The 26,930-nt window shown below is 42.2% G+C and overlaps 1 protein-coding gene across 1 annotated transcript in view; it reads left to right on the top strand.

Annotated features, from left to right (window-relative positions):
- The window catches only part of CFAP54 (cilia and flagella associated protein 54), a 310,179-nt gene that overhangs the window by 148,982 nt on the left and 134,267 nt on the right, over positions 1–26,930 (top strand). The window contains 9 exon segments of the mRNA XM_021092730.1: positions 142–323; positions 2,269–2,496; positions 9,273–9,496; positions 9,596–9,731; positions 11,757–11,865; positions 21,213–21,365; positions 25,625–25,675; positions 25,678–25,711; positions 25,998–26,207. Of these exon segments, the coding sequence (XP_020948389.1) occupies positions 142–323; positions 2,269–2,496; positions 9,273–9,496; positions 9,596–9,731; positions 11,757–11,865; positions 21,213–21,365; positions 25,625–25,675; positions 25,678–25,711; positions 25,998–26,207 (1,327 nt within the window).

The following is a 26,930-nucleotide window of genomic DNA, read 5'->3' as shown; positions in this document are numbered from 1 at the left end:
CACGCGTGAAAATCCTACCCTTTCTCCAAATGTATGCAGCATTGTTATCTGAATGATTTGCTTGATGCGGGTCACGCATGGCATTTTCGGGAACTTAACTCTCTGTTTCCAATAACATTATACTTTATTTTTGTACTGTAGATGCTGAAGAATTCTCGGCATTTCTTAATTCCAAAACGAGTGATGACGATGTTTCCAAAACACAAACGGGTTATGAATCAGACTCTCAGTCAGGACTCAGTGGGAAAGAAAAGGATCAATCCACCCATGTGGGTCTATTGGATCATGTTATGAAGATCTTTCTCTATTGCAGGAGAGCAATGGTAAGGGGGTCCTTCTTCTTTGCTAGGCATGTAAAGTATATTGCATTTATTTACTTGTTATCTGTAGTTTTACTTCCAACTGTGAGGCTAAAATTGCTGGGTTTTGTGCAGTCATCTTTGAGGCTTGCCTGCTCTGGTACTGAGGTCTTATACATGGTCAAGTTGTGGGGGAGAAGGGTGGACCCCTTTAGTCACTGGCCAACCATCTGCCCAGAGCTGAGGTGGCCTTTGCCCTTGTCTCCCAAGTCTCCATGGATATTCAGACACCCCTCTGCTGTTTTCTTGCCACCCTTGGGACATGGGCACTTCCAGTGACACCAGGGGTTCCTCTCTGGGCCCTTGATCCCTCCTGGGCATCACAGACTCCTTTTTCTAGCATAGGGGACGATCTTTCTAGGCCATGGAAAGGCAGTGCCTCTCCTGACCTCCTGCTTCTACTTGTGTCTTCTGTCAAATGCTTTGCTCTTTTTCTTCTTAAATATTTGGTAGATATTAAGCCCAGAATTGGAATCATAGGTACAGAGAAATTCATTTCCTTTTTCTCATTGCAAGAAGGGGATATACTTCAAGTTCTCAAGAGGTGGGAAGAAATCTGTCCATTCTAGACAAGAAAAGAATATTTAAGTTCCCATATTTTTTTGAGAAGTAGAGTGTGACTTTTATTTTTTCTTTGTTTGTTTTTAACTTTTTACATTTTTTATATAACTTTTTTTTTCTACTGTACAGCATGGTGACCCATGTATACATTCTTTTTTCTCACATTATCATGTTCCATCATAAGTGACTAGACATAGTTCCCAGTGCTACACAGCAGGAGAGAGTATGACTTCTAAAAATCATAAAGTAGGAGCTCCCGTCGTGGTGCGGCAGAAACGAATCCAACTAAGGACCATGAGGTTGTGGGTTCGATCCCTGGCCTTGCTTAGTGGGTTAAGGATCTGGCATTTCCATGAGCTGTTTGTAGGTTGCAGACTCAGCTCAGATCTGATGTTGCTGTGGCTGTGGTGCAGGCTGGCAGCTGTAGTTCCAATTCAACCCCTAGCCTGGGAACCTCCATTTGCCACAGGTGCGGCCTTAAAAAACAAAAAAAAAAAAAAAGTAAAGTAAACCCCCATCATCCCCCTTGACCTTGCATCCCACCCCCTTTCCACCAGCTTCAGGGCCCTAGAAGGTCTAGGTCCTTCTCACCACTCAGAACTCAGCTCCTCTTGCTCTTGTGCAGTCTCTTCTCCCCTCTGTGTCCTGCAGGCACTAAGCTAGTTCTCTCCTTAGCCCTCAGGTTCACCTTCCATCCTTGGTACTTGCTGTTCCCTCAGCCCCAAATGCGTTCCTCCTCCTCCCCCGCCCCAGCTCCACCTGACTTGTTCAACTCCACTTTCAGGTCTCTGCTTACATGTCACATCCTCAGAGAGGATTTCTCTCCTGACCACCCTGTCTGAAAGGACCTGTCCTCTCACCCTCGTTAAGTTCTGCCCCATTTCTGCTTTATTTTCCTTTACAATATTTATCATTTCCTGAAATTGTGCTTTTGCCTGCTTACCTCGTGTCTGTCTCCCCTAATAAACTGAAGCTGCATGAGGGCAGGTCTGGTTGCCTTTGCTGACTGTGAAGTTCCCGGTCCTAGAACAGTAGGTGTGTTGGAGTCAGACTGCTGATGATCTTGGCTCATCACTTAGTAGACTTGTACCTCGTGGGACGGTTGGCCCAGGCCCCCATGGCCTCATCCGTAAATTGAGCAGAAGGTTAGTGCATGTGTACTTCATTGGCGTTATCGTTAGAACGGACAGAGTTAGTGCCAGTAAATGTCTGGCACATGTAAGTGGCAGATAACAAATGGTGTTAGCACTTTCACTATTGACATATAATATCTGCAGAAAGATGAAGTCATTCAGAGATCTATAACTTTGGGAACTTGGGCATCTTCTGAATACTGTGTGTGTCTTAGGTTCTGGCTCATCGTGGGGGCTATTGGACTCTGCTTCAAAACTGCTGTAGGGCCCTTTGGAATTTTACCCAGGAGCTACAGATACTTCATAAACAAGCGGTGGATCTGTATAAAACATTTCCCGTTAGCCAGGATGGCTTTCTCTGTATCTCTGTTTTACCATTCTATTTGGGAGCAGAATTACTTATTGACATGTTAATAGAACTACAAAATATCAATTCTATTAAGGTAAGAGTATTTGGGTAATTATTTTTATTGTATTCAGTTAACAAATATTTGTGTCATGCCGTTCGGGATAAGTAGGAATTAATTAATTTTGTGTGTGTGTGTGTGTTTTAGGGCCACACCCGCAGCACGTGGAGATTCCCAGGCCAGGCTAGGGGTCTGATTGGAACTAGCCCACTCCACAGCCACAGTAACACAGGATCCAAGCCACGTCTGCGACCTACACCACAGCTCACTGCAACGTCAGATCCTTAACCCACTGAGTGAGGCCAGGGATCGAACCTGCAACCTCATTCCTGGTTGGATTCATTCCCGCTGCACCACAACGGGAACTCCGAAATTAATGTTTTCCTTGAGTTGTTATTTGGTTTGTGTGTATTTCGTTTGCTTCTCATTGTTATTTGGTTCACAGCATATACTTACATTGATGTTAATTACAAATATCTTAGCCTGAAAATTCAGTTTCTAAATGGAACATTTAGAATAAAAGAAACATTTACTGAACTCCAGCTTCTGCATAAACTAACCTAAATACATTTAATCCTCATAGCAATCTTTTTGACAGAGAAAAAAATCCTATGAAAATCATATAGTTTGTTGGTTGATACTTATTTCACTGCTTTATCTGTCTCTGTTCTATTATTCTAGATGTGGTAGAATTTGCAGCCATTTCAAATCTATACTGTAGTTTAAAGTATGAAAATAAAATAGAAAAAAATGCAAACATCATATAACCTAAACACGTTGAAAGTTAGTAAACACATAAATACTTTGAGTCATGGGGTTTATAACATTTCCAGATAGAAAACTATGTGACAACAATAGCACAAAGACCGGGAGGGCAAATAAAATTAAACTGCTATAAGTTCTTAATCTTTATAAAAATATCAAGCGATACAGTATTAACTTTAAGTGGAACGTGATAAGTTAAGGATGCATTTAATAATCCCCAAAGTAACTACCTAAAAAAGAGCCCTAGCAAGAAGCCAAATGGAAGCTAATAGTAAAATGTAAGTTAACTAAAGAAGGCAGGAAAAAGAAGAACACAAACACATGGGACAATAGAAAACAAATAGCAAGTGATAAATCTAACCCAATTACATCAATAACTGTTTTAAATATGAGTGAATTAAATACTCCAGTTAAAAGGAAGCAATTACCTGGCTGGATAAAAAAGTATGGGTGTGTACTTGTCCATAAGAGAAATACTCTGGATATAAAGAAACAGATAATGTATATTTAAAATAAAACAGTGAAAGAAAAAAAACATGAAATTAGTAAGCATAAAAAATCTGATGAAGCTATATTAATATTAGATAAAATAGTCTTGAAATCAAGAAGTATTTTGAGAGATAAAGAGGGACATTGCTTAATGATAAGCAGCTCAGTCAGGAACACATTAATCATAAATGCGTGTACACCAAATAAAAGATTTAAAATACACTCTGGACACCCAAATCTTGAAGAGTTTCTTGCTTGGTGAACACATTGATGTATTGGTAGGTGTCAAGCCCTAAATCTAAAGGGAGAGGGCCCAGAGGCTCCTTATCTTGGACCCTTCTGGACCTTGCCCTATGCACCTCTTCCACGTGGATATTCCTGAGCTGTATCCCTTATAAGAAAGTGAGTTCTGAGTCATTCTACAAAACCATTGAACCTGACTATATGGCCAGTCACTCAGAAGTGTGGATAACTCTGGGACTTGTGACTGGCACTTCAAGCGAGCACTGAGCCCTTGAAGCTGTGGCATCTGACCCTAACTCTGGGGTAATTGGTATCAGAATTGTTGTGCAGTACATTGAGATGGGTTGGAAACAGAGCACAGGCACATAATGCATTTACCAAGATGGATCCTGTGTAGAGTCAAAAAATAAGTCTTAATAAAACTTAAAAGACTGAGATATTAAGGAGTATGTTCTCTGGCCACTACATTATAAACAGATTAATACAAAGTAGGAAGAAAAGTCTTCAAATATTCAGAAATTAAAGAGCATCATTCTAAATAGGAGGTCAAAGAAGAAAACACAAGAGAAATTTAAAAAGTATTTTAACAGATGATAACATATCAAAATTTGTGAGCTCCATATAAGTCAAGGCTTAGAGGGAACTTTGTGGCTTTAAATGTTTCATAAATAGGAATAAAGCTATAACATCAGTTATCTAAGTGTTCATTTATAGAAGCTAGAAAATGAAGAGTAATTGAAACCAAAGTAAAAAAAAGTGAAGGAAATAATGAGAAGAAATGAAAGACTGGTAAGAGCAGAAATAAATTATATATAAAGCAAAAAATAGAAAATTAATACAGTCAATAAATTAATCTTTGAAAAGATTTGTTAAAATTGGCAGAATCTTAGGAATACTGATGAAGAACAAAAGTGAGAAAAGCACAAATTACTGATATTAGTAATGAAAGAGATATAGCTACAGGTCCTATAGATAGCAAAAGAAAAATAAGGGAATATTACAGAGACCAATTTTTACTAATGAATGTGATAACTTAGGTAGAATGGACATGTTTTTTAGAAGGTACAACTTGAGTTCCCTGATGGCACAACAGGTTAAGAATCTATCATAGTCATTGCAGCCGCCCAGGTCCCTGCTGTTACACAGGTTCAATCCTTGGCCCGGGAACTCCACATGCCACAGGCGCAGCCAAAAACAAAGTACAACTTGACAAATCTGACACAAAGAGCTACAGAAAAAATGAGCTGCCCTAAATATATTAAATTGAATTCATGGAGTTCCTGTCGAGTTGCAGCAGAAATGCGTCCGGCTAGGAACTGTGAGGTTTCAGATTCGATCCCTGGCCTCGCTCTGTGGGTTAAAGATCTGGCGTTGCCTTGAGCTGTGGTGTAGGTCACAGATGCAGCTTGAATCTGGCGTTCCTGTGGCTGTGGCATAAGCCGGCAGCCTGGGAACCTCCGTACTGGCCCTAAAAGGCAAAAAAAAAAAAAAAAAAAAAAAATTGAATTCACAATCAGAAATTTTGACATAAAGAAAACCCCAGAGCCAGCGTATATCTCTGCAGAATTTTTGCAAACATGTAAGGAAGAAAAATAAATCATATACCATTTTTTAGAAGTGAGGCCATCTTAACCCTAAAAAATATATCAAAAAGAAAATTATGAACTAATATCACTCATAAATATAGACATAAAACTCCTTGATGAAATTTTAGCAAAATCAATCCCAGCAATAGATAAAATAGGCAAATTATGTATAAATGTGATATATAAAAGTATACAAAATGATGACTCAAGTGGAGTTTATCCCAGAAAGGTAAGTCTAGCCTTTGAAAATTAATCAGTGTAATTCATTACATTACCAGGATTAAGGAGAAAAAGCATACGGCCATTGAAATACAGACAGAAAAAGCATTTACAAAATTTGATATTGCTTTTTTCACCTGCTCCTTTTCCCCCTCTGGTTGCACTATGCTTGCTCTGGGCTCTGGCCTCCTGCTAAGCCAGGGCAGCTCTCGTCTGTCTCCATCTGCCATCCGTGATTATTTACCTGGACCTCATCAGCCAGCATGAGGTGGTCCTCAACACTTAGACAATCCTGGAGATCATGACTAGGCTGTACCTGGAGCTAGAGGGGAAGATGTTCAGTAGGACAGAGGATAACACTGATGGACATGTGCTCTGCTGTCCAATGTTTTTGGTACCCAAGGCAAAGGTACTGAAAGTACAGTAATTGCTGGTAATGATCTTATCATAAACCATCACTTGCAGAAAACTAGTTTCACAAAAGGAGCCTATAAAATGTAAATCAGGAGTTCCCGTCGTGGCGCAGTGGTTAACGAATCCGACTAGGAACCATGAGGTTGCGGGTTCGGTCCCTGCCCTTGCTCAGTGGGTTAACGATACGGCATTGCCGTGAGCTGTGGTGTAGGTTGCAGACGCGGCTCGGATCCCGCATTGCTGTGGCTCTGGCATAGGCCGGTGGCTACAGCTCCGATTCGACCCCTAGCCTGGGAACCACCATATGCCGCGGGAGCGGCCCAAGAAATAGCAACAACAACAACAACAAAAAAGACAAAAAAGACAAAAAAAAAATGTAAATCAAAGATTATATGAAATCCATCAGAGGCAGACTTGAAGAACCCCCTCTGTTATGAGGTTGCATGTTTGATCCCTGGCCTCACTCAGTGTGTTAAGGATCCAGCAGTGCCATGAGCTGTGGTGTAGGTTGCAGATGTGGCTTGGATCTGGTGTGGCTGTGGCTGTGGTGTAGGCCAGCAGCTGCAGCTCCAATTAGACCCCTAACCTGGGAACCTCCATAGGCATGGGTGCGGCCCTAAAAAGACAAAAGACAGAAAAAAAAAGAACCCCGTATATGATTATCTTTATGGATGGTTAGGAATGGGGAATTGCTAACAAATGTGACAATTGCTTTGGATTTATCACCTGTCGTCATAACTGGCTGTGCTTTTCATCCACACAATGCGAAGAGTTAGACAAAGGGGACCAATGGCATTTCGAGCTCTCTATTTTGACTTTTGATTATTGGACTTCAAGGATGGAGTTCATAACATCAAAAAGATGATAACTGTCCTTTACTGAGTGTGTCCAATATGCCAGGCACTGGGCTAAGGAGGCAAATTCACGTAGGTCACTGCTGTTATCACACATTCACAGCCTGACTTCAGGTGTGCATATGGCATTTCACAGCTAGATGACTTCCAAGGTCTCTTCCAAATTCAAGGACTATGAATCTTGTGAGAGGGGATGTTTATCCTCTACTTTTGTTGAGGCAAGTGGAGGCACTCCTGTCCTTAACTACTTTTGTTGATATCTACTTTCTCTTATGCATGGATTACCTTCAGTGGTACCACTGAGTTAGGAGGGGCAAGACTCGAGGTACTAACTATTTATTAGGCTCTAGTCTGGCCAGTAGGTGGATCTAAGAGACTTTGTTTTGCCTACAGAATTTCCATTCCATAGGTTGTCTTTTTGTTTGTTTTTTTTAAGGTTTCCTTTGCTATGCAAAATTTTGTCAGTTTGATTAGGTCCCATGGGTTTATTTTTGCTTTTATTGCTATTGCCTTGGGAGACTGACCTGAGAAAACATTTGTACGGTTGATGTTGGAAAATGTTTTGCCCATGTTCTCTTCCAGGAGATTTATGGTGTCTTGTCTTATGTTTAAATCTTTAAGCCATTTAGAGTTTATTTTTGAGCATGGCATGAGGGTGTGTTCCAGTTTTGTTGATTTACATCTGGCCATCTAGTTTGCTAAGCACCACTTGCTAAAAAGACTCTCTTTTTCCCATTTTATGTTCTTGCCTCCTTCATTGAAGATTAATTGACCACAGGTGTCTGGGTTTATTTCTGGGTTCTCTATTCTGTTGCATTGGTCTGTGTATGTCTGTTTTAGTGCCAGTACCACACTGTCTGGATTACTGTGGCTTTGTAATAGTGCCTGAAGTCTGGAAGAGTTAGGCCTCCTGCTTGGTTTTGCTCCTCAGGATTGCTCTGGCAATTCTGGGTCTTTTGTGGTTCCATATAAATTTTTGGATTGTTTGTTCTAGTTCTGTGAAAAATGTCATGGGTAATTTGATAGGAATTGCATTGAATCTGTAGATTTCTTTGGGTAGCATGGCTATTTTTATGATGTTAATTCTTCCAACCCAGGAGCATGGAATATCTTGCCATTTCTTTGAATCCTCTTTAATTTCCTTGCTTAATATTTTATAGTTCTTGGCATATATCTTTTTTTTTTCTTTTGTCTTTTTGCCTTTTCTAGGGCCGTTTCACAGCATATGGAGATTCCCTGGCTAGGGGTCTAATCAGAGCTGTAGCTGCTGGCCTATGCCACAGCCGTAGCAACACGGGATGTGAGCCATGTCTGCAATCTATGCCACAGCTCATGGCAATGCCGGATCCTTAACCCACTGAGCAAAGCCAGGGATCAAACCCACAACCTCATGGTTCCTAGTCGGATTTGTTAACCACTGAGCCACGAAAGGAACCCCTCAGCATGTATCTTTCATCTCCTTGGTCAGGTTTATTCGTAGGTATTCAATTTTTGATGATGCAATTTTAAAAGATACTTTTATATTCCTTTCCTAATATTTCATTGCTAGTACACAGTAGAGTAGAAATTGACAGAACACTAAGTCAACTGTAATGGAAAAAATTAAAATCATATTAAAAAAAGAATTTCCAGATGCATCAGGAACTTAATCTGAAATGAACACAATAGTTCCTTAGTAACCCTTTAGGCTTAGGCAAAAAGAGCATTTTCTAGAAGATTTTCTTCTCCGTAAGTTTGACCTTTGCTTCAGGGTATTGGACATATTATTCTCTGAAAGGAAAGTAACCAACGTATTAAGGATACTTACTTATATATACTAAAACCCGGTTTTCCTCAAAAATTTACCTTATTTATTGGTTTAGTACCCTTACTTACATAGTGACTATGTCCCAGGAAGCACAGTAATGAGTAACCATATGTGGCTATTTACATTTAAGCTTAAATTAATTAAAATTAAACCAAATTAAAAATACAGGCGCACTAGTCATACTGCAACAGCTGGGCAGTCCACGTGTGCTTCGTGGCTCCTGTGTTGAACAGCACAGGTGCAGCACATTTCCATTCTCACAGAAATTCTGCTGGCTCTCATTACCATGCTTTTGATTTGCCCAATAAAAACATTAAATTTTTTTTCTGTTCAGTTCTTTGGTGTGCCATATTTTTATCTATACATTCAGTATTCAGAAAAAGGTGTGGCAAAATCTGAAATTACACAATTTTTTTTTCAATGTGCCACTTGCAGACTATTGAAGACAAAGGAGAGTTCAGTGTTCCAAGTTGCTATGGAAATATTAAAAATGACAGCGGTGGTTCTAGCCTTACTTTTGAGGATCCTTTGGATGATGTAAATGTAGTTGATTTGAAATGGATCCACGACTTCGTATTAAAATCTCTGGAACTTTTATACCAAGTGGAAAAATGGGAAACGCTAGTATCACTTGCCATTCAGTTCAATACAATTTCACAGTAAGTACTGCCATAAGGGTAGTTAACAGTGACAGATTTCACTGAAAAGAATGTGTCCTTACTAATATTGGTTTTTAATATATTTTCTCCCTTGTCTAGTGAGAGATATACAGAGCAAGTGACACCACTCCTGGTGTATGCACAGCGCCAGCTACTTCTACGAATATCCAAGTTCAAGGACCCAGATATTACCCAACAGCCTTGTGTGAGATATGAGGCTGAGCATGAACAAAAGGTAAGCTTGGCTCTATTATTCATGTAGTTGTGATTTCTTATTAGTACACATACAAATAGCAAGATTTAGGAACCCAATAAATGTTAATATTTTCACTTAGCCATTTATCACTCAAATCAGTAAACATTATTGAGAGTCACCATGTGCCAATATTTTCCAGATACAGGGAAAGTAAAAATTAAGTCCTTGTACACATGGTGCTTATTTTCAGATCAGGGAGTATTTACCAATTAGGCACAGTGGGGACAGTGTCTAGAGCCACAGTGCTTTTTTAGGGGCCACTAAATGTTTTTGTTTCTTTTAAAATGAGAAAAAAAAAATAACTTTTAGGTCAAAGAAGGTGTTTTAGTTTTTATAATTCCTATATTTATATGTATACCAATATAGTCATAAATATAATTTTCAATATTTTTTGATGAAGCGGTAGGCCTATGGCGTCACAAATGCCTACGGCCCGTAAATGCCGTGGTTCAGCTCTAAGTGAGGTGAAGGAAAGGGACAGGTTAGTTCAAGATAGGGTGGGAATGGAGAAACGAAGAGGAGAGGATCTTGGACCTTTTCAAAGAATTTCCTTATGTCTAAAAATGTTGACGTTTTTGGAGAATTCCCTGGTGGTCTAATGGTTAAGGATCCAGCATTGTCACTGCAGTGGCTTGGGTCACTGCTGTGGTGTAGGCTCAATCCCTGGCCTGGGAGCTTATGTATGCCGCAGGTACAGCCCAACAAATAAACAAACAAATAAATAAATACATAAAAATGTTCTGTCTTCAGGGAGTTGTGTGTGGCTCAGCAGTAATGAACCTGACTTGTATCCATAAGGACATGGGTTCAATCCCTGGCCTCGCTCAGTGGGTTAAAGATCTGGCGTTGTCATGAGTTGTCGTGTTGGTTGTAGACATGGCTCAGATGCTGCCCTAGCCTGGGAACTTCCATGTGCCGTGGATGTGGCCCTAAAAAACAACAACAACAAACAATGTTCTGTTTTCAGATATGTTACCATTTTAAGACTCAGGTATCTATTAAAATTTTTTTTTTTTTGGTCTTTTTGTCTTTTCTAGGGCTGCACCTGTGGCATATGGAGGTTCCCAGGATAAGGGTCTAATTGGAGCTGTAACTGCCAGCCTATGCCACGACCGCAGCAACTCGGGATCCGAACTGTATCTACGACCTACACCACAGCTCACAGCAACGCCAGATCCTCAGCCCACTGAGCAAGGCCAGGGGTCAAACCTGCAACCTCATGCTTCCTAGTCGGATTCGTTAACCACTGAGCCATGACAGGAACTCCAAGTATCTATTAAAATTTTTTTTTTTTTTTTTTTGTCTTTTGTTGTTGTTGTTGTTGCTATTTCTTGGGCCGCTCCTGCGGCATATGGAGGTTCCCAGGCTAGGGGTCGAATCAGAGCCGTAGCCACCGGCCTACGCCAGAGCCACAGCAACGCGGGATCCGAGCCGCGTCTGCAACCTACACCACAGCTCACGGCAACGCCGGATCGTTAACCCACTGAGCAAGGGCAGGGACCGAACCCGCAACCTCATGGTTCCTAGTCGGATTCGTTAACCACTGCGCCACGACAGGAACTCCTAAAATATTTTTTAAAAATGCTACAGAGGTAGTTAGTTCTGAAAAACTTCACCAGGGTAGTTTAAATTGTGTTAATTAGGAGTGGGAAGAAGATCTGCCATTGGAAAAACAGCCTCTATTTTAAATATGTTTCAACTTACATAATGGAAGATAAATTTAGGCTAGTGAATTTATAGAATATCAGAGAAATCATATTCTAATTGCTCTACCTAATTTGCGTAATGCTTTTCCAGCTGTGCTGTACAAAAGAAATATGAAAAATTATGTAGCCACTTTTTTTTCCTGAAAGTTCTCATGATTGAATGCTACTCTGAAGCTTTTATTTGTAGCATCTTTTTGCACCTCTCTTTTTTTTTTTGACAAATGATGAACATTTCAAGTAAGGAAAATTTTTGGCTATAAATACCTAAGTAATATTTGTTTTCACCTTTCTTTTTAAGATTACCTGTCGAAATTTCATTGGGAAACAACTCAAGATTAATCCTCCAACCAGTGAAGTGACAGCAGCTGGAAACCACACAGATTTCCTTAAAAAGCTCATCTCTTCAGGTTGGAATGAATTTTAGCTTGAAACTCTTTCTGTTTCCTTCCAAACAGGGTTTGCTGTTGTGTTCTGCCTGTCAGGTCTTCCGTAATGAAAATGTTTGCAAAATCTCTTTTGCAGGTTTATTTGGCTGAAAATAATTCATTCGAAATTTACCATCTTAACGTGGCTGTAGATGTCACTTACGGGAAATTAAAACACATTTTTATGAGTTTAATCTGCAAGTTCAAGAATAGAAATAAAAGACGAGGGAGAGAGGAAATTAATGGGAAAAATAAATGTGGGGAAATACGGTTTTGTGCATTTTTTCTTGTTTTTAATTTCACTTGGGAAGCCTTTAAATTGACCTTTAGCTATTTTCTTTGTTCTGCCTTGACTCCCATAATAACTTCCAATTCCATAACCAATATAGATTGTTCTGTTGACATTACCAAGGTTAAGTTGTAGGGCTTTTAATGAGAGTGCAGGAGAAGATTTGAGAAGATCCTGGCTCTTGCTTGTAGCTGGTAAGCGTCTCAGAATGTTTAGGCAGTGTGGCTTGTAGGAAGGAGGCAATAGGATAAGGTGAAAATGGAACTAATGCCTTCTCTCAATTGCACGTTCCCTGAGTCTCTGTTTCGGGTATAGGAAAGAAATGCAAGTCTTCCCTTTGAAGTGTTAGGGTTCTTTCATTCATTTATCTATTGATTTTAGGGTGTGTGTGTGTAGGTATGCACGCGTGCATACATTCCCAGAGTCAGCCAGGCAGCTGTTCAGTCATTCAGCAAACATTGAGTATCCACCATGTGTTAAGTGTTGTAATAGGTCCTGAGAATACAAAGATGAATGAGACTAAAGATTTGTTATCTGGTTTACAGTCCATTGAAGGAGACTGGTTAATAACCAGAGATTATAGGGTCACGTGATAAGGTCTGTACTGTTATGACTGCTGCTGCTGCTGCTGTAAACAATGATAGCTCACAGCTAGCATCTCTTTTGAGAGACTCTGTGTAATTGGGCGGAGTTAACATAAAAGTAAAAGGTGAAAGCCCAGGTTAGAAAGGTTGGCAGGAGTTGAATGATAAAGGGTCTTAGAAGGTATGATAAAGAGATTCAGATTTATCCAAAGAGCTGAGGGGAGCCAGTTGCAAGGATTTAAAGAAAGAAAATGAGATGACCACATTTGTATTCCCGAACGAACCTTCGGCAGCAGCATGGGTGAAGGTTGGAGGCAGGAGAGCAGCTGCTCCTGGCTGGCTTGTGTTACAAACATGACGAGGTCCTGGACTTGGGCAGTGAGAACACAGGGTGGACAGATACGTAGTTGTGAGATGAGGGGGATGGATGAGGAAGGGAGGAATTCATGTCGCCTTGGTTTCTGGCTTAGGTGGCTAGATGGGCATGATATCTTTATATGTACGTATAAAGGGAGGGCAGGTTAGAGGAGAACGTTACTTTGCATTTAGTGCGTTTGAGATGCCTGAAGGATCGCTGAGTGGAATGATGCAGGATGTGATTAGATGCCCCAGTGAGGTCCTCAGCAGAGGTCTGTGTTTCAGTCCCCAGGATGGTGGTGGTGATTGAAATCAGGGGATCCATGGCTCAGAGTGTGACTGGCACTCTCCCCTCCATCCAAAACAGACCTGGCAACAAATGTCCAAAAATGCGTCAAAATGACGACTGGCACATATGGGCCAGGAAAACACACCTAGCCAAACTCTAGACCAGTGTGACCAGTAGGTGCTCACGGATGGGTCACAAAAGCACCTTGCCTACCTGTCATTAAAATTACATTGGGAAAGATGAGATGGCAGGTGGTGAGACAGAAAGGAAGGCAGAGGGGTCCGGCCACAGGGATCCTTTGGAAAGGCTCTCGGTGGTGGTGGAAGTACAGCCCGGTTGAGCAACGCGTAGAGCAGGAATACTCAGGTAGATAGAGTCTAAAAAATATTGTAATGGCAGTAGTCATCTATGGAGCCAAGTCCTTAATAGTTATTATTTTCTTCCATTGTAACCATCCGAGGGGGTAGCTCTTATTGTGCTTACATTGCACATGAGAAAATTAAATGTTGCTCGCGAGGACTGGAACCATGATTCAAACCCTGGCCTGTCTGATGCTCAACCCACAAGGGGTCCCCTGAGCTACTGGGTCGGTTTGCCCTTTGTCCTTTGCCAGGTTAGACTCTCTTCCAAACATAGAGTTCTCATGAAAAAAATTGCTATACATCAGTAGTTTTGGGGAGACAGGTACTTTAGCGTGACTTATTATGATAGTTTCATCATTATTTTTAGACGATCCCACATAGCAACTATAGGTTTTTTATTGCACCGTTATCGTTAAAACCATGGCATCCACCTTATAGCTCTTTATAAAACTCTAAGACCTCTGTGACTAGGAGCATAATTTGGCCCAGACTTTTGGGCTTATGAGGCAAAATTTTAGGATGCTGCATTTTTTCCAGCATACCAAATACAGATCATTGCCATGTTTATAATTAGCTTAATGGGTGTTATGTATATCACCACGACATGTTTGCATTTCTTGAAAGAATTTTTAAAAAGACCAAGTATACTCCGGGCGGTTTCCACCCAGGATCGCTGCTTTCGAACATCATAGATTTTCTTTTGGCGTAACAGCATTTGGTGGTAACGCTTGATACATTTAATTCTTCGAACAGATAATGTAATGCTCCAGTGCCCGGGAACATTCGGTGTTCTCATTATTTAACAGCTTTCTCTTCTCCCTCTAGCTCTTTAATAATGCATTTGTAATTTGGTATAGTCTCTGTAGGCTTTGGAGGAATGAGAATACCTTTCTTTATGGATGCTTTTCTGTATGGATGAGTAACTTGCCTGCTTGTTAAGCTTCTTGGGGGAAGATAACTCTATGGGTTTGCCTCTTATTGGAGCTGTTTTTGCATTCTGTCTGGGAGTTCTTTCTTGAGTTTTGACCTTATTGGTATTTAAGTTCTCTAATGGGGTAATTCAGTCTTGAGGTGTGTTGGAGTTTTGACCCCTTTGACTGGTGTGTTTTATTACTGCCTCTGGGCATTTGGGTTGATGCGACTAAGTGCGTTGAAAGCAGCCCAAATGTTGCACCCCTCCCTGGAATCCTTCCTTGGTGAATCCATCTCTCTGGAGACAGTGGCATTTCAGTCTTACTGTTGCGTGGGTACAATGAGAGACGTAGTAAATCTAGTCTTTTTTTTTTGCCCCCCTCCTCCTCCTTCTTACCTGTTTCAAACTGTGTGGCTATTATTCCTTTAAAATAGCTTCTTGAATTATCCATGGAAGTTTTCAGAGAGGAACCCCTTGAGACAGAGATGGAAGGATAAGGCCTGCAAAGCTAATGATATTTCCTTATTGCTCTGCATCATTTATCTCCTTTAGACAGCCACCCACCAAAGCACCAACAGAACCCTAATTAGATTCTAGGGACTAGATACTTGGACTTGAAAGAAGGAAAAAGAAAGTAAAGTGGAATATAATTTAGGGGGAAAAGGAATGATTTATAAACAGATATTAGATAAAAAGTAGCAGGATGATGATGGCTAGACCCCATCTTTTGAAGATGGTAGGCACCTCTACTTCCTCCTGGCCCCTCCTACTGCCCTCAGTCTCTGGCACGCCTTTGTGATTTTTATTCTAGCATGTAAATTCTGTGAGAGAGTGTGTCTCTTCTGTTCACTCGTGCCTTCTCAGTGCCTAGCGTGGCACCAAGTACTGCCAAGTGCTCAAGGGGTATTTTTCCAAGTATTTGAGTAACATGGGCATTCCCGTCGTGGCGCAGTGGAAACAAATCGGACTAGGAACCATGAGGTTGTGGGTTCGATCCCTGGCTTCGATCAGTGGGTCGGGAATCTGGCATTGCCGTGAGCTGTGGTGTAGGTTGTAGACATGGCTCGGATCTGTCGTGGCTGTGACTGTGGGGTAGGCCGGCAGCTGTAGCTCTGATTCTAGCCCTAGCCTGGTAACCTCCATAGGCTGTGGGTGCGGCCCTAAAAAGCAAAAGAAAAATAAAAAATAAAAAAATAAAATATTTGAGAAACAGTCATAACGTGAGCATCTGTCTATCGAATGCTCCCTCTTGCCAGGCACTGTGCCGGGCCCGTCACACTCGGGCTGAAACAATAACCCTTGGAGGTAAATATGACCGACCCAGTTCTAATGGATGTTTGAAACAAAGGCCTGAAGAAAGTAACTGACCGTCTCAAAGTAGTAATAGGTGAGAGCTTCCCACTTCCTCCTTTTGCTATGTTGGCTTAACTTCTTTTCCCGATTTCACTCTCCAAGGAGAAAAAATTAAAAAAGCCAAGCTCGTGAATTCTGGCAAGGAAAGTGGAGAAACAGAACAGACACATGTAATTGTCAGGGTGCTGTGCCCAAGGGTGGGGGTGGGAGATGGGGTGGGAGGTGTCGTGTCTTGACAGGGGTCGTGCAGGAGTGTGCCTCTTGGAGGAGAGGGCTGCTGGAGACAGGATGGGTGGACAGGAGATGGAAGAGTGAGATCTCCAGTGAGATGAGAAGAGCTACTGTGGCCTAAGTATTTGATTCTCCTAAATGTGTGGTAGGGAAACGTGTTAAGAGGGATCTCAGTGGGGGCGCAGCTGTGTCTCTCCATCTGACCGTGTTCTGGCCTTAGAGCCTCCAGGAGTTCTAGACCGCAGCGTATAATCAAAGATGTGTCTCTGTGACCCCTGAATGTGAACCGGTGTTACTAATTCCATCAGGACCTCCCTCGGCTCACAGGGACCTCAGGCTTATTCCTGTCCTTTCTCAGAGTGTCTCCGTGCCCAAATTAGTCAGCCTCGTGTTGGGGGTCATTGCCTGTTCCCCAAATCTGATATCCTTTGGGAAACTGTTTGGGAAAGGCATCAGACTTGCACACTGGTTCTCTTGGATCTCTTGTAAGGATTTCGAGCAAGTGAATGGCCCTCAGATTCACTTTTCCTTCTTTGTGAAGTAAGAGTGATGTCTAGCTCTACGAGATGTGAGGTGCTGTGAGGATCAATTCAGGTTAAGACCTGTGGGAATGATGATTAATAAAGTTTATCTCAGCCATTTAGCTCTGAAAACTGTTGTCCTTCACTCACATAGCAAATATTTATTGAGCACGTACCACATAACAGGGACAGTTATAGGTCTGGGGTGAATTTAGCGGATGAAATGGACAAAAATCCCTACTCTCATGGAACTTGCATTCTAGCGGCCAGAGACAATCGATAAACAAATAAAACATGTAGTAGGTCAGAAGATAATGAATGCTGAGGACAAAAGAGAAGTTGCTGCAGTTTTAAACAGGGTAATCCGAGAAGGCCCCCCTGAGAAGTTAACAGTTATGCAATAACCTTAAGGAGCTGAGGAATCAAGACAGGAACGTCAGAGGGAAGAACGTTCTAGGCTAAAGTGAACCACAGGTGCCCAGACCCTCAGGAGGGAGGATTGCCCAGTGCAGGAGGGAGCGAACAGCAAGGTCACGGGGAGCCCACTCATGTCAGGGCTTAGAGGTCACTGCAAAGGCGTTGGTGTTTGCTCTGGTTATGGGGGAGCCAGTGAAGTGTCTTGGACAGGGGTGTGACATGAGCTGACTTACATTTTTAAAAGGAGTCCTCTGGTTGCTATGCTGAGAGCAGCAAAGGTAGAAATGGGGGGACTGGTTGGGAGGGTGATTGCGATCATTCAGAAAATGATGAGGTTTTGGAACAGAGTGGAAGAGGGTAGAGAGTGGAGCTGTGGAGAGACTGTTGTGCATTTGACCTGGTGCATGAGAGAAGAACAGGAGTCGAGGATGATACCAGCTTTGGGCCTGAGCAGCTGGGAAGATAGGACCATCATTTAATGAGATGGGGAAAGACTATGGGAAGAGAATGTGTGGGGGAAATGATTAGAAAGCCAGCTGGGGACCTGTTCCATTGGAGATGTCTGGTACACGAAGAGCAGAGGAGAGCATTGGATGGATGATTCTGGACCTCAGGAGCGCTGGGGCCAGCGATGTAAATTTGGGAGCCACCAGGGTATGGATACTTAGATTAGCAAAGAAGATTGATCAGGGGGTTGGAAATGGACCTTGAAGCCAAGTAAAGAAAGTATTTCAAGAGGGAAGGAGTTACCAACTGGGTCAAATGCTGTTGAAAATTTATTTGAGATAAAGTCTAAAAACTGAACACTGGATTTAACCACATGAAGATCCTCGGGATGAAATGATGAGGTAAAGCCTGATTTAAGTGGCTTCAATAAAACTTTTGAGGAGTTTTATTGAAGAATGAAGCAGAAAACTAGAATGGTGGCTTGAGGGACTAGGAGAGTCAAGGAAAAGATTTTGTATTTTTTTTAAATGTTTTTTTTTTCCTTTTACATAAATTAAGATATAGTCACCATGCTATACATTGCAGTTCCAGAATTATTTATTTATCAATAGACATTGGCACCTTTTGACCATCTTCATTCACCCATTTTGCTCACCTCTCAACTCCTGCCTTTGGCAACCACCAACCTACGCTGTTTCTTTGAATTCATTTTTTTTTTTTATATATTCCACATGTAAGTGAAATCATACAATAGTTGTCATCTTCTCTCTGATTTGTTTCACTTAGCATAATGCTCTCATGGTCCACAAATGGCAGGATTTCCTTCCTTTTTAAAAAAATAGCATTTATTGGAATGTAGTTGACTTACAAAGTTGTGTTAGTTTCAGGTGTACAGCAAGGTAAAACAGTTATACACCTAACCATTCCTTGCAGATTCTTTTTCCATACAGGTTATTACATAGTATTGAGTAGGTTATATTAGGTATAGGTCCTTGTTACCTAACTATTTTATGTATAATAGTGTATACATGTCAATCTCCAAACCCTAATTTATCCCTCCCCCACGTTTCCCCTTGGTAACCATAAATTTGTTTTCAAGCTCTTTGAGTCTCTTTCTGTTTTCTAAGTTCTTTTGTATCATTTTAAATTAGATACCACATATTCGTGATCTCATGACATTTGTCTTTCTCTAGCTTACTTCGCTTAGTATGATAATTTCTAGGTCACCTATGTTGTTGCAAATGGCATTATTTCATTCAGGATTTCCTTCCTTGTTAATGGTTGATTATTTCATTATACTACCTTTTCTCTATCCATGTATCCATCAATGGACACTTAAGTTGTTTTCATGTCTTGTCTATTCCAAATAATGTTGCGATGATGAAGTTATTTTTTATTTTTAATTTTTTAAAGATAGGAGATAAAAAGCAAAATGTGCTGTTGAGAATGACTCAGTGGGAGTTCCCGTTGTGGCACAGCGGAAATGAATCTGACTAGGAACCATGAGGATGTGGGTTCGATCCCTGTCCTTACTCAGTGGGTTAAGGATCCGGCGATGCCATGAGCTGTGGTGTAGGTCACAGACGCAGTTCGGATCTAGCGTTGCTGTGGCTGTGGTATAGGCCTGCAGCTGCAGCTCCAATTTGACCCCTAGCCTGGCAACCTCCATATGCCACAGGTGCGGCCCTAAAAAGACAAAAAAGAAAAAAGAAAGAAAGAAAGAAAAGAAGAGAGAGAGAGAGAGAATGACTCAGTGGAGGGAAAAACCGATGATGTGGAGAGAGAGGAGAATTGCTGGAGGGATGCCCTTGCAGAGCAGATGGGCACAGGTGCCATGTGTGTGGTGGTAGGGCTTCTAGAAAATCCCTTTGGATAGCATCCTTTTTTTCCACTGAGGTGGGAAGCAAGGTCATTGGTACTAAAAGATGGGGAAGAGCTGATTCCCACCCCTCCCACCTTTTTATCCTTTGCCACATAGCCAGTTCACCACTCTCCCATTGCCTTGAGCATGGGCGCACTCCCTGGCCCCTCCCTCCCTCCCGTCGCTGCCCCTTTAGCGGAGTTCACATCATACAATGTCTGTGTTGTAACTTCACAGCCTCTGAGCTACCAGCCTCTTTCTATTGCGGGCTGCTCTGCATGCAGCTGTTGGCGCTCTCTTCCTAAAATACGAATCACTTTCTGCCAGGGTCCTGTTCAAAACCCTTTCTTGGTTGCCCATTAAAGAGGGTGAAGGCCACTTACTCACCGAGGGCTTCAGGCCTCTGGCAACCCCTCCTCGGTTGAAAAGGACTGGCCACATCCTCTCACTGTACCCGCTGTCGCCCTCCTTACTCCTGATTCCATCCTTTCTCTGCACAAACCACGTCTATGAGCCAGGAGGGGCTCCCAGACTTCTCTCTGCTTGGTTTTCCTCATCTGTAAAATGAGAATATAATGGTCCATACCTCTTCTGTGTGTTGCTAGGATTCCGTGAGACTATCGCAATCATTACGTAAGAGTTAGTTGTTGGCATAGTGTGACCAGTCCGTCGGCTTCAGCTGTTCTTCTAACTTTCCGAAGTCCCTCGCCTCCTTCTCCCTGATCTCACCTCCCCAGCCTGTAAGACACAGCTGGCATTTCCTCCCTCCCATGAAGGCTGTCATGCTCCCCCCCCCCCCCCCACTGATCTTCATTCCCTCATTTTAACATGTAACCAGACAGCCTCTCTAAGTGTGCTTTTCTCCTCCCGTGTTAGCATACCCGTCACTTCAGCTGGGCTGTGATTTTCTTGAGACCAGAGGTCATGCCTCTTCACCTCTTAGAGCCCCATTCACTAGCAAGTCGCTGCATGAGCAAGACCTCAGATTTTACGAGGGGGCGTTGGACCTGTTCGACTTGTTGAAGAGGAAAATACCTTTGCGGATCCATCTGAAGCCATTTCTTCTTCTTTCCCATGTGCCTGCTTCATGATGTCTGCAGCCGGCCTGCAGCCTCATTCATGAGACGAGCACTTCCTCTCCAGAGACCTCGTGGCAACTCTCTGCCCACATCTGCCCTTCCTGGCCACTTTTCAGGAGTGCTTTTCAGTTCGCCACCTGTTTATGGCCACATCTTGTTCTCCTCTACATCCTCCAGCGTTAGAAAGCTGTCTTTTCCTTCTCTTAAGAGAGCAGGTGCCCATCTCCAGGCTTCTTTGTTTCCTCCTTTCGTCTCTTTCCCAAGGCACCTTGGCTTTGAAGAGGCTGCTGAAAAGGAGTAGATTATTTCATCTTTTATGATCAGCAAAAGAAAAAGTAGGAGGCTTCATAAGGAAAATTGGCAAGATCTAAAGTTATTTGCATTTCATACGAATCAGAAGTTTTCCAGGTTTTTTTTTTTTTCTTTTCTAAAAAGAACTGTCAAATATACCAAAAAAAAAAAAAAAAATCGATCTGAATGTTGAAACACCTGCTGCAGACCTGGGGGCTTTGAATGTAGCAGCTTTAGTTTGGGACCAAGAAATTCTCTGAATTAGATAGTCTTTTGCTGCTCGTTGGCTTGCTGCAACATTTCATCCCTAATGTCCCGCTTCCTTCTCCTTGCAGAATACAGCAAAGCCAAAGGGCTCCTCTGTGTGCCCGTGGACGTGACAGACACTTTGAGATGTTTTAGAGAGACCTTGGAAAAATCCAAATATCATAACAGATCAATCCGACACAGCAGAAAGTTGCTTTCCTTATTTCTTGCACAGACACAAGGTAAAAATATGGTCGTTGCTAAGCATCTGTGGGGAGTTGGTTCCAGGACCCCCAGTGGATACCCAACTCGAGGGATGCACGAGTCCCGTACAGTCAGCCCCCAGGATTCTGTGTCCGTGGAAGTGGAGAGCCGACCTGTACTTACTCTCCATCCCTTCCTCGGTATTGGCAGGAACTGGGGGTGGGGTGGGAACCACCCTTCGGGTTCCTCCCTCCCCCATGTACTAGCCCACTCCCTGCAGCCCTCGCTCTCGTCTTCTCGTCTAGTGGATGGCATCTCTCTTTCTCACACTGTGTTCCAACCAAAGCCCTGTCTCACGCATCTGCTCTTATGCCTTCTGTGAAATCAGCATACTCCCTTGAGTTGTTAGATACCATGTTTGTTAATTTTTGATTCTGTACGTCTACGTTCTTAGCATTTGCTTTGCAAGTGTGGTGCTATAGTCTTGTTTTGTTTTCCTAAGTAGATGAATTGATTCACACTGAATTAACTGAAATCTTTTACCAAAGCACTGTGTTAACAGTCTCAAAGAAATGAATGCATTTTACTATACACATCAATAAAAGTTCTTATTAATACCATAGGTTTTGATCTTAGAAACTTCTTTTAGCTTAAAAAAAGATACTATTCTTGATTACATTACCCTTGTTTTCTTCCTTCTCGAAATCTATTGATTTGTCAACTTAATCAAAGCAGGGCTTCAGCTGGTTAAGTAGTAACCCCAGGGAGAAAGAGGAAATTCAAATTTAGACTAGGAGAGACCTCAAATTATCTATATTTAGGTTATTTAAAATGTGTTAAAATCCTCCTTTGTTTACAATTCTTGCTGTTCAAATTTATCAGAATAACAAGCCTAAAGAATAAACTTCAATAAATCTGAAATAATTGTTTTAAAGTATTGAAATAGATTAAAAGTTATACCTAAGATGCTATTATCTAAACTGGTCTTTTGGAAATGTGACCTTTTTTTTTTTTTTGCAGTAGCTGACCAATTTTATTTATGTATGTGTATGGATAGAAATATATATGCATATGCTTATACATGTATGTTTATATATGTATGTATTTGTTGTTGCTGTTGCTGCCTCTTCTCCCTCCAAAAGAACTTTTTGTGATATGTAGCCACAATTTTTGGTTGTATTGTCCATAAACTCACATTACATTAAATGGACTCTATATCATATGTAAACTTTTTTCAGTTATAGTGTACCTTAATAATGGCTAAAGGCATGAATTTTAAAAAAAGCAAATACAAGAGTTCCCTGGTGGCTAACTGCTAAGGATTTGGCATTGTCACTACTGTGACATGGGTTTGATCCTGGCGTGGGAACTTCCTCACGCCACAGCTGTGGCCCCCCCGCAAAAAAAAAAAAGCAAATACAATTCCTAAGAATGGTTTCCAACACCTAAATCTGAATTTCACCTGGTACCAAGAGCATTCTTAGCTGCTTAGCCCCAGTCCTAGGGCTGTAGACTTAAATCCATATGAGCTTTTGACTGCTTCGCCTAGAATATTTTTCCTCTTTTTTTCCCCTGTGTGTTCTCTGATCTTATAAAGAGACAGGTTCTTTCCTATTTTTTCCTCAGGTCAGAACCATCTATATGTTGCTTCTATCCCAGAGGTCCCTGCCCTAGAGGCAAACTAACATCTTACTCTTGGAAACTCTTTAAAAAAAAAAGGCAAACTCAAACTGCAGCTTCCACCGATGCCCGTGAGGAGCAAAGCACTGTCTCTATATTAACTCTCTGGCAAACTGCCCCTCTCCGTACTGTGCTTACAAGGTAATGTGTGCAGCACACACCACCGCACACTCACCTGGGCTCTGCAGACACTAAGTTGAAGGAAACAGTATCCCTCCAACTGCAGAGGAGTCTCGCTCTGTACACAACCTTTCCTTCCTTCTCCCTTTGCTTTCCTTCCATGTTTCCCCTCCTCCTCAACGTCCCTTCCTTCTCCATTGGGAAAAAAAAAATCTTTTAAATGTTCTTCGTGAATTTAGGAGACAGAGGAGGAAGGGACAACTTGAAGCTCACTCCGGGAAAGGTGGAGTTTTGCCTGGGGACAGAGGAGATGCACCTGCCAACCCCCCCTGACCTTTCGCAGGAGCACTTCCGAGTTTTCAGCTCCGTGGAGAAAAGCAAACTTCCCCATTCACAGCTTGGGCTCGTAATTTCTTCTTATTATGAAACCATTAGTAAGTTCATTTTCAGTATAATCTTCCATGTACCTGTTGAGATTGCGTTTCGTCTTGAAATAATTATCTTTTTTAAGGATTAATTTTTTTCAATCGATGTGTAGTTGATTTGCAATGTTGTATTAGTTTCAGGTGTACAGCAAAGTGATTCTTTTCCATTAGAGGTAATTATAAGATTTCGAATATAGTTCCCTGTGCTGTACAGTAACTGAAATGTTATCTTTAAGAGTGGAATGAGGAGTTCCCATCATGGTGCAGCGGAAACAATTTCAACCAGGAACCATGAGGTTGCAGGTTCAATCCCTGGCCTCGCTCAGCGGGTCAAGGATCTGGCATTGCCATGAGCTGTGGTGTGGGTCCCAGACGCAGCTCAGACCCCACATGGCTGTGGCTGTGGTGTAGGCTGGTAGCCTGGGAACCTCCATATGCCGTGGGTGTGGCCTTAAAAAGACAAAAAAAAAAAAAAAATGAAAGAGCTCGCACACGTAGAACCTGTCCATCACTCCCTTGTAGGCAGTGACAGGGCAGTGTCAGACAAGATGCTGCCAGCCCTGCTGTCACCCACTTTCCCAGCACGGCTGTCACCATCGCGAGAGTCTAGGCACCCTCCTGTTCCTCCCACTTGAACTGAATCTGCGAACCATTTATCAAGATGTGGCCACTGTGATGCGCTTTTGCTCCACCCCAGCTGATTCTGCTTTCCTTGTCTTTGCGCTTGATTTGGCTTTTCTCCAAATTCAGCAGTATCTGTTCAAGCCGTGCTGTAGACCCAGCATCCCCTTTTTTATAACAGACATTTTGTAATTCCCCATTTAGTCCCTGAAATAAAATTTACATTGAATATATTCTTCCTGTGTACCTCTTAGAAAGTCCATATGAAGCTCTAGATATAAAAGGAGGGCTAAGTACCATGACGTCCCTGTGTGTGTTAGTATGTACATGCTTAGGCACTGGGGCCGTGGAGGAGCCATCCGATGCTCACATGTTGTATGTGGGGCATGCAGGACACATGACATGACAGCTCTGGATGCCAACTGGTACAGGGGTGTTGTACAGGTGACCCGGGTACCATCAGCATTGTTAATTTTGGTGCCATGATCTAAAATGGCAAAACCTAGATAACATCTAAACAAAATGAAATATTACTGGGATTACATTTCTGGAAAACTCAGAGCATTTTAAAAACATGCAAATTACCCTTTCTGTGTATAAAATGAAGTTAGATGTTGGACTCAAATAATTGCATACAGGCTCCTCACCTTCTCCCTCACTGTCGGGGAGGGTTCTGTGCACTACAAGCCAGCCAGTGTCTCAGGTCCTCAGCTCGGAAGTAGCAGGAGATGTGCCGTGGTGACACCTAACAAAAACCCTTTCTCAAATTTCTAAAATGCCCTTCAGGAGACAGTGCTGCCCCCATTAGAAACCATTGCCATGTGGGTTGGGTTTTTTGGCTTCACATCCTTGGATGCAAGCCTTCATCAGAAAACAACAACAAATTCAGGCAACATTAAAGATGGGCTTTTTTTTTTTTTTTTTTTTTTTTTTTTTTTGCATCTGAGTAAAGGAGGAATCTGATGTGCTTTCCTCTGTCCCATCCCTGCTCTAAAACACACCATTTGAGGCTTTCCATCTACTGTAGGATAGCATCCCCACTCCTCCATGTGGCTTTCAGACATCTCTGTGATCTTACCACCTCCTCCTCCTCTTCGGTCTTAAAGAACATATCTGGCCACACAGGGCATTTCCATGGATATCCCCAGCCCGCTCTCCCTTGCATGCTTTTCTGGATTTCTCTCCTTCACCGTCTCCACCTGTCTGACCTGTATGCTACTTCATTCACGCTTCCTACCCGTGAGACCCAATCTGCCACCCCGCTACGTTCATATAGAACATTGTTGGCTCCCATTCTGTATCTATATCATGTGACATTTAAAGGCTCTATTAGCTTGACGTTTGCTTATTTACATAGTTAAGGTGTAATGCAATTTAAAATATTCTTGCAAATATAAAGGACATATATTCCAGAGGCTGACATTTGTTCTTTCACCTGATTAAAAATACAGATGTTCTTCAAACCAGCAATCAAAGGAGTCTTAACGTTCAGGCGTTGCATGAACTGGAAATCTTCTCGTCTTCGCACAAAAGAAAAGGTAGTTTTTAGGAGCCACTAGAAGAAGGGAAACTTTGGGAAGGTTTTTCAATTATTGTGAAAAACTCCTGTCATAAATTTGAGTTCCTTGATGATATTCCATTGCTGCATTTTATTCATCCAATGCTACCGGAGAGAAATGGTTATGAGCAATAAGTGGTATGGATTGACTCTCTAACATTTTAATTAAAATGTTTCTTCAGTGCATTTGCTTTCCCTTTTGGAAGCTAGATTTAATGACACAGATCGCAGAAAACCCACAGGCTGACGCTCTGTTTCTGTTTGAGGGATGCTTTTAAATGCTGGCGTCAAGCTCTTGACAGCATATTCAGGAAAGAAGACGTGCTCCGTACGTGGAAGGAGTTTGGCGCCTCCCTCACCCATGCCACCCACAGCTCTTCACCTCCGGTTTCCAAAGACTACAGTGAGGAGTTTCTGGCGAAAGTTGGCATTTGGGGATGTTTGCAAGGAGCGGTGATATCTGCAAAGATTGCACAGTGAGTGTGACTGTGGTGTGATCTGTGTAAGAGCTGTCGCCTCCCTTTGTGGGCTGCCCACCTGTGCAACGTGGAGCGCCACGCCCCACATGCGCGGTTCTTGGGCAGCTGTGTCCATGCCATATGGGGTTATATGGTTTACTTATTTGTGATGTTTTTTGTTTATGGCCACCTCCCCTTCCTATAACACCTCCCGGCCCTGGGATGTGAGCACCACGTGGGCACAGGTCCTTGCTTTGTTCTCCAGTGTATCTGAGCGCCGGGCGTGGAGATGGGATTCAATAATTACTTGTTGAATGAACAAATGCGTGGATGAACAGTGGATACATGAGCAAGAATAACAGCGTGGGGGCAGGCCGATGGCTTGGACCGAATGTCAGAGCCTGTTGATAACTCTGGGGCCCTCGGCCTCTCATTCACTCTCTCCTCCATCCTACGCCACCACCACAGCAATGCGGGATCCAAGCCATGTCTGTGACCTACACCACAGCTCATGGTCATGCCAAATCCTTAACCCACTGAGCGAGGCCAGGGATCGAACCCACAACCTCATGGTTCCTAGTAGGATTCGTTTCCGCTACACCACGATGGGACCTCCTGACTTTTTAATTTACTTTTTTGTCTTTTTGTGTTCTAGATCTTATATGAATATTAGCACTTTTAGAATCACAAAGACAATGTGAATTTTGTTTTTGTTTGTTTGTTTGTTTTTTGTCTTTTTGC

The sequence above is a fragment of the Sus scrofa genome, chromosome 5 (assembly GCF_000003025.6).
Source record: "Sus scrofa isolate TJ Tabasco breed Duroc chromosome 5, Sscrofa11.1, whole genome shotgun sequence".
Lineage (NCBI taxonomy): Eukaryota > Metazoa > Chordata > Mammalia > Artiodactyla > Suidae > Sus > Sus scrofa.
The sequence above is the reverse complement of the archived record's forward strand: the minus strand, read 5'-3'. Positions and strand labels throughout refer to the sequence as shown.